The sequence below is a fragment of the Ruditapes philippinarum genome, unplaced genomic scaffold (genome assembly GCF_026571515.1).
Source record: "Ruditapes philippinarum isolate M1 unplaced genomic scaffold, ASM2657151v2 ctg6594_1_1_1_1, whole genome shotgun sequence".
Lineage (NCBI taxonomy): Eukaryota > Metazoa > Mollusca > Bivalvia > Venerida > Veneridae > Ruditapes > Ruditapes philippinarum.
Genome location: NW_026866647.1, coordinates 4,174 through 16,466, shown reverse-complemented (window position 1 = coordinate 16,466; position 12,293 = coordinate 4,174). Strand labels below are relative to the sequence as shown.

The 12,293-nt window shown below is 32.9% G+C and overlaps 1 protein-coding gene across 1 annotated transcript; it reads right to left on the bottom strand.

The window, feature by feature from the left end:
• Positions 1-9,028: 9,028 nt before the first annotated feature.
• Positions 9,029-11,933, bottom strand: LOC132733217 (G surface protein, allelic form 168-like). Its single transcript, XM_060719818.1, has 3 exons — positions 11,507-11,933; positions 10,965-11,434; positions 9,029-9,127 (listed from the first exon to the last, which is right to left on the bottom strand). The coding sequence occupies exons 1-3, from the start codon at positions 11,931-11,933 to the stop codon at positions 9,029-9,031; spliced, it is 996 nt and encodes a 331-aa protein (XP_060575801.1).
• Between the last annotated feature and the right edge of the window lie 360 nt (positions 11,934-12,293).

Genomic DNA, 12,293 nt, shown 5'->3' with positions numbered 1-12,293 from the left:
ACACATTTCAAAATAACATATTTATTTTTAACAATATAATCATTTATGTCATTGGTAACGATATTAATAACATAATTATAATAGAAATACACATACATTGCATGAATTAAAAAGTTTTTAAACATATTAAAATGCTCTAAATATGTTATCTAAGTTTCCCCAAACACAAAATTATCGATTACAAAATTAAAGTTGAAGATTCATAAAATATGGATATAATAAAAGTAAAACTATGTTCTCAATATAAACTTTGCTTTCAAGATATGCTGCTTATACATAAAGACAGTTCTTATACTAAAAGCTTAAGTTCTAGTTTAAAAAGGTTCCAGTAATTCTTAACATAAATGGTTCATCCTTGAAGCATGTAAATTGAATTGATTAGATCAATCAAGATCAATCCTACCTGTAATTCACAATTGTCTACACGCAATTTACTAATATAAGCATTTAAGCTTTTCACTTACAATGATTGCTATAAGGCTTGAAAGGAAATATTTAATTTCCTTGGAGATATGTTACACAAAGAAGATTTATGTTATTTTTATATTAAATTTACCGATGTCTGTAACAGTGTTGCATTTGTTGACAATCTTATTACTTTCCTTAACTAAACATGTTTCTCAACTTGCAGCTAGCATACGCACCTAGCAAATTAGGGAATTGTTTCCTTATCTGGCTGATGTGCTTGTAGATAAACATTAATTTTGTTAACGAAATCACATTAATTTGCGATAAAATTATTTACTGTTATTCGTCTTTATGTTTACACCCATCAGAATGAGTGATGTTTGCTCATAATTTCTTTCAAAATATACTTGTCACAGCTTCGACATTCATGAAGGAAAAAAGAAGACTTGATCAGTCCTTGAGAAATGGCATTTGCAAACAATTTCTCACGCCACCTAGTGCCGGCTTTAGCAGTTTGCAATATATATTCAATCACGCCAAATAGTATCTAGTTTGATATTTAAGAGTCGTTCAATCCTGTCTGTCGTGAAAATATTTGTTTTGAAAAATTTCTCATTAATATGCGATAAAACAATTACAGTATATTGAACAAGGCACGAACTTATTTCGATTTCTGCAACAAAAGATAAGCAATAATGATCTTATTTTCAAAAATTTAGTTTTCATTCTCTCACATTTTAAGAACATTTTTTTTCTTTTAAGATATTTTTCTAACAAATTGCTATTATCTATAAAGATGTTATTGGAGTCAGAAACTAGAAAAACAGCAAGAGACAGAACTAATAATTCAGTTCAATGTTTACTTTTTGGGCCTTCAAGTGATCATTATTAAAACATTATTAAAAAAGAAAGTGTGCATTTCTCAATTCAAATCAAATGAAATAAATGAACTGGACGACATTTAAAAGTGTTCTGTGCAAAAGGCTTTTCACACCCCTTTCTAATATATTCAGTCCTATGAAAATCGCATCCTCAATTGTTTTCATACAATAATTCGTACATAACAAATGGCACATCAATAATTCTGTAAATCATTGCTTTGCCATATTTACGTACATTGTCTAGATATCTTAGTCGTGTCTCGAATATTTCTCGTTATCGTGATGATTAACGAATATATTCCAGAAACTTTTGCAGAAAATACCTTACACTGGATAAATTCTGCATTAAATCCTCAGATAATGATGTCGTCTGACAGAAGTGCTTCAGAAAGTTAATATTCACAAACCTAGAAGAGTTGCTATCTCGTGCTATATTTTAGGAATGATTATTATGTTTCGTTTGCAATATCGGAAGAAAACAAAAAGAACAAAACAAAAAAGGACAAAAAACAAATAAAAAAAAAAACAAAAAAAAAATAAAAAAAACACAACAAAAATAAAAGAATAAAAAACAGAAAGAAACAACAACCCTTTTTTATTAATTAAATAAAAACTGAGTTGACTCTTTTTTATTAATAAAATAAAAACTGATTAGACTAATCGGTAGGTTATTTTAAGACGTTTATTTTATGTTAATTGTGTTGACTGTTGTGTTTCCACGTGTTTTGGAAAATATTCAAATGATCGTCGTATGAATAATTGCATTGGCGTGTGTTTCATTAAAAACCGGCATGGCAATATCAAACAATCGCCTGAAGTTTGACACATGACAATCAACATAGTTATATTCCTTACGCATATAATGGAAATATCCTGTTGTATTTTTAAAACCAAATATAAATTGTGAAATTTCTATCACTTTTCAGACAGGAAGGTGTCGTCTTTGTGTGAACAATTGAACTGAAATAGGCACGGCAGAGAAATTTATATTTTCTGAAACTGTCTGAATCAAATTGACAATACTTTATAATTTCAAACAGAACGAAAGGAATATGCGTTATGATTATCTAAAAGTAAATACATTAATTGATAGCCTATTAATGGATAATTTTTAATTATATCAGAACTAGGCATATTGTTTTGTACGTTCAGATCTTATATTAGGTGACTTGTCAACATTGCAAATAAAAAGTATGCTTCCTTTCGAAATAAAAGTTTAAGTAGAATTAAGTAAGGTACAATGATCGGAAGTAACATGCGATTGTTTTCGATTTATATTTTAAAAAGTTTATGGACAGTGGCTGAGAGGTTACGAATTCAAATCGCTTTAATTTACTCACCGCCCTTAGGCAGGTTATAACGCTGCATATATTTCATGTGATGAAGCTATCTTTGAGTAAGCATACATACTATTTGTGAGGTTACTCAGACGTCCGAAATATTATAAAAAGAATGTACGGATGGGTACTTGGGGTGATCTTCTAAACTAAAGCGAATCTAAGTGTCACACGTGTTTTAAGTTCGATTTTACATTATATATTATTCAGATAAAAATGTTAATCATGTTAAACAAATATGAAAACCAGTAGATGTTTCAGGGGAAAATCAATGTCAAAATAAAGGTTCATAATATTATAGCATCGCAACAATTTTTTATCATCATTAATGAAAGGCAAAATGTAAGCATTGTTCTTGGTACTGTTGTATTTCAGCTGATATTCTGAGATCACTTATCATTTTCTTTTCATTTCTTTGATATATCTATATCTATACACATAGATATTTTGAGCTGTTAGTTTGCAGCAGTATATGTTATTCACCATATATCATGTCAAATTGATATATTGCAGACATATAGAGAAGGAAATTATTTAGTGGTGTTTAACCTTTATATATAAATTGAGTCATAATCCCATCCCCAAAGGAATACTTATATCAATTTCAAAGACGTTAGAAAATTAATTCTTGCCTTTATAAAATCTAAATCAGTCTAACTTTGGTGTTGTAATGTTAAACAAGTAATTGTTTAACAGATACAGGATTGTAAAGTAGTTGTAACTTGAAAATAACATGGTGCACATTTAAATGGCCACAAAACAGTTTTTATTGATTATGTTTTTGGTCAGGAAAACAAGCACCTGCAGAGCTGAATAAAACCTAAGAATACTAAGGAGCAAAAGTTTTAATTAACTGTAATAAAAATGTGATTTCTTCTCCCATTCAGTTTAAACAACTATCCTGCAAACAGTGATTTCAGAAAAGTGTCGCCATAAGTTAAAATTGCACCACAGTTTCATATGTCTTTATAAAATTAATTATAAATTAGAATATTGACACATGACTTGCATTTAGAAGTAGGATAGTAGCTTTAAAAACAGTGTATTTTTTTTTCAATTTTAAAGCATGAATCTTGCAAAATCCTTGAATATGACCCTAAAAATTTATGTTGCAAATTTGCATGCATATTAACCATTGAGATGGCATCTGTAAATTACACAAAAAAGCTCTTGCCTAGCATGTCTTACCTAGAGGCAGATCCACATTTATATCCTCAGATTCTTTCCAGCAAATGTTGAAATGTTCCCAGAATTCATTAAATGAAGGAGCCTGGAAACTTTAGCAACTTCAACAGTTCTCTCAGGTAAACGATAAAATTCTCTATGTATTATGATGTCATGACCCATAAACTTTGCAAGTATGTCTTGATTGTTTTTACTCAAACACAACACCTGAGACAATGTTCCCAGCTGTTTCCTTAGATTTGTTGATGTGATTCTGTTTACATACATCAGTTCAGCTTCATGTGCTATCTCCTTTAGCGCCTGTGTTCCACGGTATGGTGTTAACCCTGAAGAGTACAAAAAATTGGGGCTAAGCCCGGCTTTTAAAGCAAGTTTAAATTATTTAAATTGAATTATCCGCATGGGGAGGAGTAAAAAAAATTTTACTTTTTTCCCGCTTTCCCTTGTTTTACTCGAATGAGACTCACATAATTTCTGTTCATATTTTGATAAACAGCTCTTAACCTCTTCATCAACATTAGGGTTAAGAGATGCATTGCTGAATGCTTCTTTTGTTAAGCGTTGTGCTTCACCAGCTCTCTTCCTATTAAAAAGAATGACTTGAGCAAGAGTGAGTTTACACATTCTTACATATGTTTTTTTTTCCAAAGCAGAAGTGTCAGCTGTATTTTTCACCTTGTCAACCTCTACATCAATATGCTTGTACAGTTTTATTACATCTTCAACAAGTGGTAGGAGTTTCACTTTGTTATATTTTCTAGAATCTAGGCATTCTCTCGCTCCTGCACCTACCAGTTCATTCCATTCATCTTCATACATTTTAAGGAATCTTACAGCTCTTTCTCTAGTTACTTCATCTCCATTTTAATTGCATTTGTTTCTAAGTATTTTGGCACAATTTTTCAAACTATGTCCACATTTAATTGCAAATGAGGGTTTTTCAAATTCCTGTGTTTCATCATCAAATCCTGCCTCTGTCTTTACTGTTTCCGTTAGCATTTTCCATCTAGCTGCATTTAATGTATCACTTAAAGTTGTCACTGTATTATCCTGTTTGTGAATCGCAATCACGCATCTTGCAAGCTCACGCATTCTCTGGCTTATGTACTGGTGGGTATGCTCATGTTTACCAGTTTTATTATATAGTATTTGTCCAAATTCTAAAATAAGTGAATCAGACTTTAATTTGGAAGATACATAATCATCCCTTAGCTTGAAAACTACATGTTTAAAAATGTGTTTTGAGCATTGTTTAGGCAAGATGAGCATTGTTTAGGCAAGAGAAGTCTAGCATTACGGACTGGACCATCACTTTTCACTTCTTTTGGTTTAGAAATACAACTTCTATGGTATTTCCACAAGTCCCTGTCAGCAATATAGGCTAAACAATACTCGCATGGCAAATATTTTGAGTCCGCTGCATTTATATCTGGCCTATATTTTGGTATAAGAAGTCCACATCCCTTTTCTTTTACTTTCTGGTTATGGGCAAAGTTGCCCTTCGATGCAAGATTGATCCAAGCATTCTTTCTTTCTTTGGACTTTTTCTTTAAATTCATAATTTTAGCTACTTCAACTTCTTCTGAATGTTTCAAAGATAAATGTCTAGACAGCTTTGTACTAAGTTCTCCACAGTATATGCATGCCTGCCTTTTTGTGACCTTTGCCTTTTGCTAATACACCTGATGTTTGTACTTGAATCTTTTTCCCAACTGTAAATGAACTGAAGCCTACCACAGAAGAGGTTTCACTTTCATCACTGTCACTAACATGATCTAAACTCATTGGCAGTAAATTGATTTTACCATCTGTTATGCACTAAAACACCCAATCTTTGGAATCACACTGATCTGTAACAAAGAGCAACACCAGAAATATAACTGAGAAAGCTGACCATAATATATGATATTTTTCCCTTAATTATCAAGCAGAAAAAACCTTACATCACAGCAGAATACAAGACATAATTTACCATTGTGACATAGTGCATACACAAGCTAATTATACTAGTCTTCATTTGTATGTTAAAATTCGTATACAAACTTTAGTGTTACTGCTGGGTTTTCCTTTTTTAATCATAACATAACTAGACCTATCACTGAAGGTGATTAATACCCCCACCAGCAACTTTGACTTTTTGAAACAAAAGTAGCCTGAAAATTTTTTTTTAACAAAATATCAACTGTGTACAAAGAAATATTTCAATTTATTGTAATCGCAACTTGGGTCTCCAAATAAGCTTGCTATACACAAAGTTTGATGACAATATCTCATTTCTAACTCCAGTTATTGTCCAGAAACCATTTTTCTTTTTTTAGTACCAGTGACCTTGATCTTGACCCCAGGGGATTCAAAAACAATACCAGCCGAGGTCTTCATATAAGCTTACTATACTCAAAATTTGATAACAATATCTCATTTCTAACTCTAGTAATTGTCTGGAAACCATTTTTCTACTTTTAGTAACACAATAACGGTGACCTTGACCCTTGGGGTCCAAATGCAATACCAACCCAGGTCATCATAAAAGCTTCCTATACACCAAATTCGACTACAATATCTCATTCCTAACTCTAGTTATTGTCCGGAAACCATTTTTCTATTTTTAGTAACGGTGACCTTGAACTTGACCCAAGGGGGCCCAAATGCAATACCACCAAGGTCTTCCTATTAGCTGGCTATATGCCAAGTTTGATAACAATATCTCATTCCTAACTCCAGTTATTGTCCAGAAACCATTTTTTCTATTTTAAGTAACAGTGACCTTGACCCCAGGGGGTCAAAATGCAATACCAACCAAAATTTCCACATAAGGTTGCTATATACCAAGTTTGATTACAATACCTCATTCCAAACTCTAGTTATCGTCTGGAAACCATGATGTGGACGGACCAACCAACAAGCTGACTCCTATATACACCCCCAAACTTCGTTTGTGGGGTATAATAACTATTTTTAATGAGATGTTAAAAATGTTAACGAAACTATAGAATGCTTGGTTGTCAAGCCAACGGAAAAATATGTTTACATATTTTATTTCATGTAGCTTTAACAGAAAACAATTGTATAATTATTTTCAAGCATCTTTTTTTCAATTTTTAAAAAATACCTAAACAACCTTTTTTTTCAACATAAATGCACCATTGAAATTTAAGAAAACCCTTCATTATAATTGCTGTTGTAGTATGATTAAATTTAATCCTTTAATACATTTTATGTCTTCAACTTACTTGATGTGTGGATGTCTCCATCTGCACATACAATTATGGTTTTGTCAGACACAGTCAACACTTCAATACCACCCATCCTCTTCAGTAAGAACCTTATGTCATCTGTTTAAAATGTGCATTAGCTAAATTAAAGCAACGTTTTCAATAAGAACTCCATTTTATATTCTTCTTTAACCCTTTACGCGATATATATACACCTTTTTCAACCCCCTCCCCCCTTTTTGTGTCTCAAATGGTGAAAAATGCCTTATTTAGGCCTCCAACACTTTGTTTTGTTTGAGAAAATGTTGTTTAAAAAAAGTGACCACTTTTTGGGGGCAGTACCCAACCAAAGAGATACATCAGGGGGTGCCAGAAGGGGGATGTGCCCCCTGTTTAGGAGGTTTGAAGGGGGGCGGAGTCCCCCTCATCGCCAAGAAATTTTTGACTTGTGAGAGGCTAAAATGACCCAGATCGATCATAAGGTAAAATGTAATCAACACTGAAAAGCATTTGACTCTATCTCAATCCATTGAGAAGTTGCAACACTTTGAAATCAATTTCGATGGGAAAAAAAATCAACGCAAAATAGTGATTTTTGGCAATTTTGAGATGTTTCCCTCGATGCCATGGTAACAGAAAATTTAAAGCCTGAGCATGTTGTTGCAAAGGTAATGGTCAAGTCAACACTTGTGCCAAGTTTGATTAGTAGTATTGAAGCAGTTTTTATAGTTTTATAGCAATTTTTAACTTGTAACGGGAGACTTTTCAATGAAAACAGCCATTTTTCACAAAATGCTCATGAAGTTAAAATGGGTTAATATCAAATATCTATAATAATGGTAGATATTTTAAAATTCATATCATTTGAGTCTTTGCTGTACAGAGCATCTTAGTATGTAATCACTTGAGATTCAGACAACAAAACAAATCCCAAAGTTGAGGTAACAAAAGCTGTTGGTAGGACAGCAACGCTTGACTATTCTTAGTGCTTGATAATAAAAGAGCCTTGATAATGTAAAATTTCCTGATTAATAACAAAAGGACAATTTTTTTTTAAATCTATGTTACAGTTAAAGGCCTGGGAGAGTCAGTCCTTTTATGCTCTCAAAGAAGAGTATAAAATTTCAACTTGTTTCAATAGAATATGAAGATATTTGCAGTGGTATGCAAACCTAAATGTAAATTCTAAGTTGAAAAAGGGGCATAATTCTGTCGAAATGCTTGATACAGTTACCTCCTCCTGTCAACACATTGAGGTTATAATGGTACACAAGTGTGCAAAGTTTCAAAGCCATATGTCAATGGACTTAAATATTTGAGGTATTACAAAAGCTTTAACATAAATTTAAAGTAAAAAAAGGGTCATAATTCTGTCAAAGTGCTTGATACAGTTACCTCCTCCTGTCAACACTTTGGGGTTATAATGGTAAACAGTTGTGCAAAGTTTCAAAGCCATATGTCAATGGATTTTGAAAATATTTGAGGTATTACAAAAACTTTAACGTAAATTCTAAGTCGATAAGGGGCATAATTCTGTCAAAATGCTTGATGACAGTTACCTCCTCCTGTCTACAAGATGGGGTCATGATGGTGAACTAGTGTGTAAAGTGCCATATGTCAATGGATTTTGAAATATTTGAAGGTATTTACAAAAAACTTTAACACAAGTGGTTATGCCGGGTGACAAATGGATTCCGGTGTCTACAGTTTAATGTAAATTGGCTAACTTGTTATCCAATCGCTACTCTGAGATAATACATAGTCACTGGTTGACCTGATTTGCACAAGAACACGTGGTTTGTGATACTGTTTGTGAGCAGTTTGACCTAGCAATGAATGGAAAAGGTGTGGCTAAATGTTCCGCTACGAAAAAACGGAAAGGTCCATAGCTCTGCTTATTCTTATCTGACAGACAAAGCTAAAAATGATAGCTCCCCTAATTCTTAGATTGTTGGGCTTTAAACAATAATCCAAATAATTTAACTGAACTGTACCTTATTTGATTCTAGCCAGTCTGTGCCTTTGATCTGAAACTCAAACCTCCATAATCTTCTTCCATAGATAACTCTACATAACCGTCAGCACTTATCACTCTGTATCTTTCCTACAATTACAAAATTATTTTTACTTCATTATTTCATGCTATTGCACTACGACAGGTTATATCAAAGTTTTCTCACTATGTCATTAAAGTGCATTATGCTTTTTTTTTTCAGAGTCAAATAGTTTAGGGTAAAAAATAAATCTACCTAAATATATAAAAAGACTGCCCCACTCTTTATAAATTGGAAGTTACAGAAACATTCCGACGAATAATTACACACATTTCACAGGTCCTAGTGAGTTATTTATCGTTCATGTGAAGTAAATTATGAAATTAAAAAATGTTAACTTATCTTGACTTTCACCTGTTCACTCTACATCTACCCATGGATGCACATAATGTCACTTTAACTAAACTTGTATTACAAATGGGTTAACAAAAAGCTACCAAGATTTGCTCAAATAATGAACAAGTCAACTTTTTTCTTTATCTTTAATACATGAACTCTCTTAAAATGATGTAGATGACACAATATGTCCTTTAAAACTTGCTGCTATATTTCTATTCAGTGGACTGAGGAAAATGACAACTACAGTAACTTGTACCAAGTGTTCTTACATATCAGGGACAGTGTGCTTACCTCAAGTGAGGTCATTGTATATCACAAATGAGGACAGTAATCATATCCTACCAGTACTTACTTGTGACCTTGAACATAATGCTTTTCACAAGTATAAAGGGTAGTGGTAATGAAGGTTCATGCATCTGTACAATGTAGCTTGGGAGGCTTTCAAAGCTTTTTCTCCTACAGCAGCTTCCCAAATGAAAATCTTTTTGCAATTTAGCAGTTTTCCCCAAATAAATTAAGTTATATACAATCATGTAGAGTATTTTCTTCCCTTTTGACAAAAATAACATACTATTTTCCCCAAATAAATAAAGGGAAAGGCTGTACTTTAACTTGTGAAAATTAGAACTTTCTGTTTGTGCAAGACTTTCAATTCAAGTTTTGTAACACAGACAGATGTTCATGCTATCAATATTTGTGAAATGTATCTACAGTCATTCAACTCTAGTTAAAATTGCCTTTATTGGGTATTTTATTGCCAACTATCTGTCCAAATGTCTGACAACATTATATCCAACATTGTTCTTGGTACCTTGACCTTTTACCTACAAAAGGTAGAACTCATCATGATGCACTAACAATCCCTGGGTAAACACACTGTTTTTTCTTGACAAATCAGGACCAAAAAAACATATATTTATCCAGGGGCATAAAAACCTGATGGTAATAGACTTACATGTAATCTAAAACTTATGGGCAAAAGACGAGTAAATGTTTGTATAGCAAAAATTCAGATTGACTTAGCAAATTTAAAGTCTATTTGTAATAAAAGCAGCTAAATGTTGTCTTCAGATAAAAAATAATATTATCAAATGTAGCAACAGTTACTAATTTCATGTCATAAAAAATTAAAAATAGTAGGTGAATAATTTCTATACTGCCTTCTATCCAAAACTTATGTTTCACAAAAACATGTCCAGTATTTTTTTTGTAATGGCAAATCTTGATATATTTGCAATATATGCAACGAAAAGAAATATTTGTTGCCTTTTTACATTTCTTTGCCCTTGATTTTTATCCTGTTACTTCCATTACAATCTTACCATATTTTGAATGTTCCCTATCCTAATGGAATCCTTTACCCAATCGTTACTGACTTTTTTGGTTCTCCTTCCCAATAAACATTTAAACAGTTTCAATGTAGTGAAACGCGTAGATCCACTTGAGTCTGTAAAATTAAACATTGGAAGATCATAAAATTTTTAAATTCTACATCATTTTATGTTGAGTGAAGATAGCTTAACATGTACTTGAAGATAGTTTTCTCACTTTCAAATAATCGAAATTGTAATAAGCTTCTGTAGTACAAGCATATGTATCTGAAGTACAGGCATAAGCTTCTGCATTACAGGCATTAGTATCTGAAGTACAGGCATTGGCATCTGAAGTACAGGCATTGGCATTTGAATTACATTCATTCGCATCTGAAGTATAGGCACTAGCATTTAAAGTACAGACATTATCATCTGAAGTACAGTAATTAGCTTCTGTAGTACAGGCATAAGCATCTAAAGAACAGGCATCAACATCTGAAGTACACGAATTAGCTTCTGAAGTACATGCATTGGTATCTGAAGTACAGGCACTAGCAATTAAAGTACAGACATTATCATCTGAAGTACACGAATTAGCTTCTGAAGTACATGCATTGGCATCTGAAGTACAGGTACTAGCATTTAAAGAACAGACATTATCATCTGAAGTACAGTAATTAGCTTCTGTAGCACAGGCATAAGCATCTAAAGAACAGGCATCAACATCTTAAGTACACGAATTAGCTTCTGTAGTACATGCATAAGTATCTGAAGTACAGGCATAAGCATCTAAAGAACAGGCATCAACATCTGGAGTACACGAATTAGCTTCTGAAGTACATGCATTGGCATCTGAAGTACAGGCACTAGCATTTAAAGTACAGACATTATCATCTGAAGTACAGTAATTAGCTTCTGTAGTACAGGCATAAGCATCTAAAGAACAGGCATCAACATCTGAAGTACACGAATTAGCTTCTGTAGTACATGCATTGGCATCTGAAGTACATGCACTAGCAATTAAAGTACAGACATTATCATCTGAAGTACAGTAATTAGCTTCTGTAGTACATGCATAAGTATCTGAAGTACAGGCATAAGCATCTAAAGAACAGGCATCAACATGTGAAGTACACGAATTAGCTTCTGAAGTACATGCATTGGCATCTGAAGTACAGGCACTAGCAATTAGGTCACTAGACATTAGTATCTGAAGTACAGGCATTGGCATCTGAAGTACAGGCACTAGCATTTGAAGTTCAGACAATATCATCTGAAGTACAGTAATTAGCTTCTGTAGTACAGGCATAAGCATCTGAAGTACAGGCATAAGCTTCTGCATTACAGGCATTAGTATTTGAAGTACAGGCATTGGCATCTGAAGTACAGGCATTGGCATTTGAAGTACAGGCATGAGCAGCTGAAGTACAGGCATAAGCATCTAAAGAACAGGCATCAACAACTGAAGTACAGGAATTAGCTTCTGAAGTACATGCATTGGCATCTGAAGTACAGGCACTAGCATTTAAAGTACAGGCATTATCATCTGGAGTACAGGCATAAG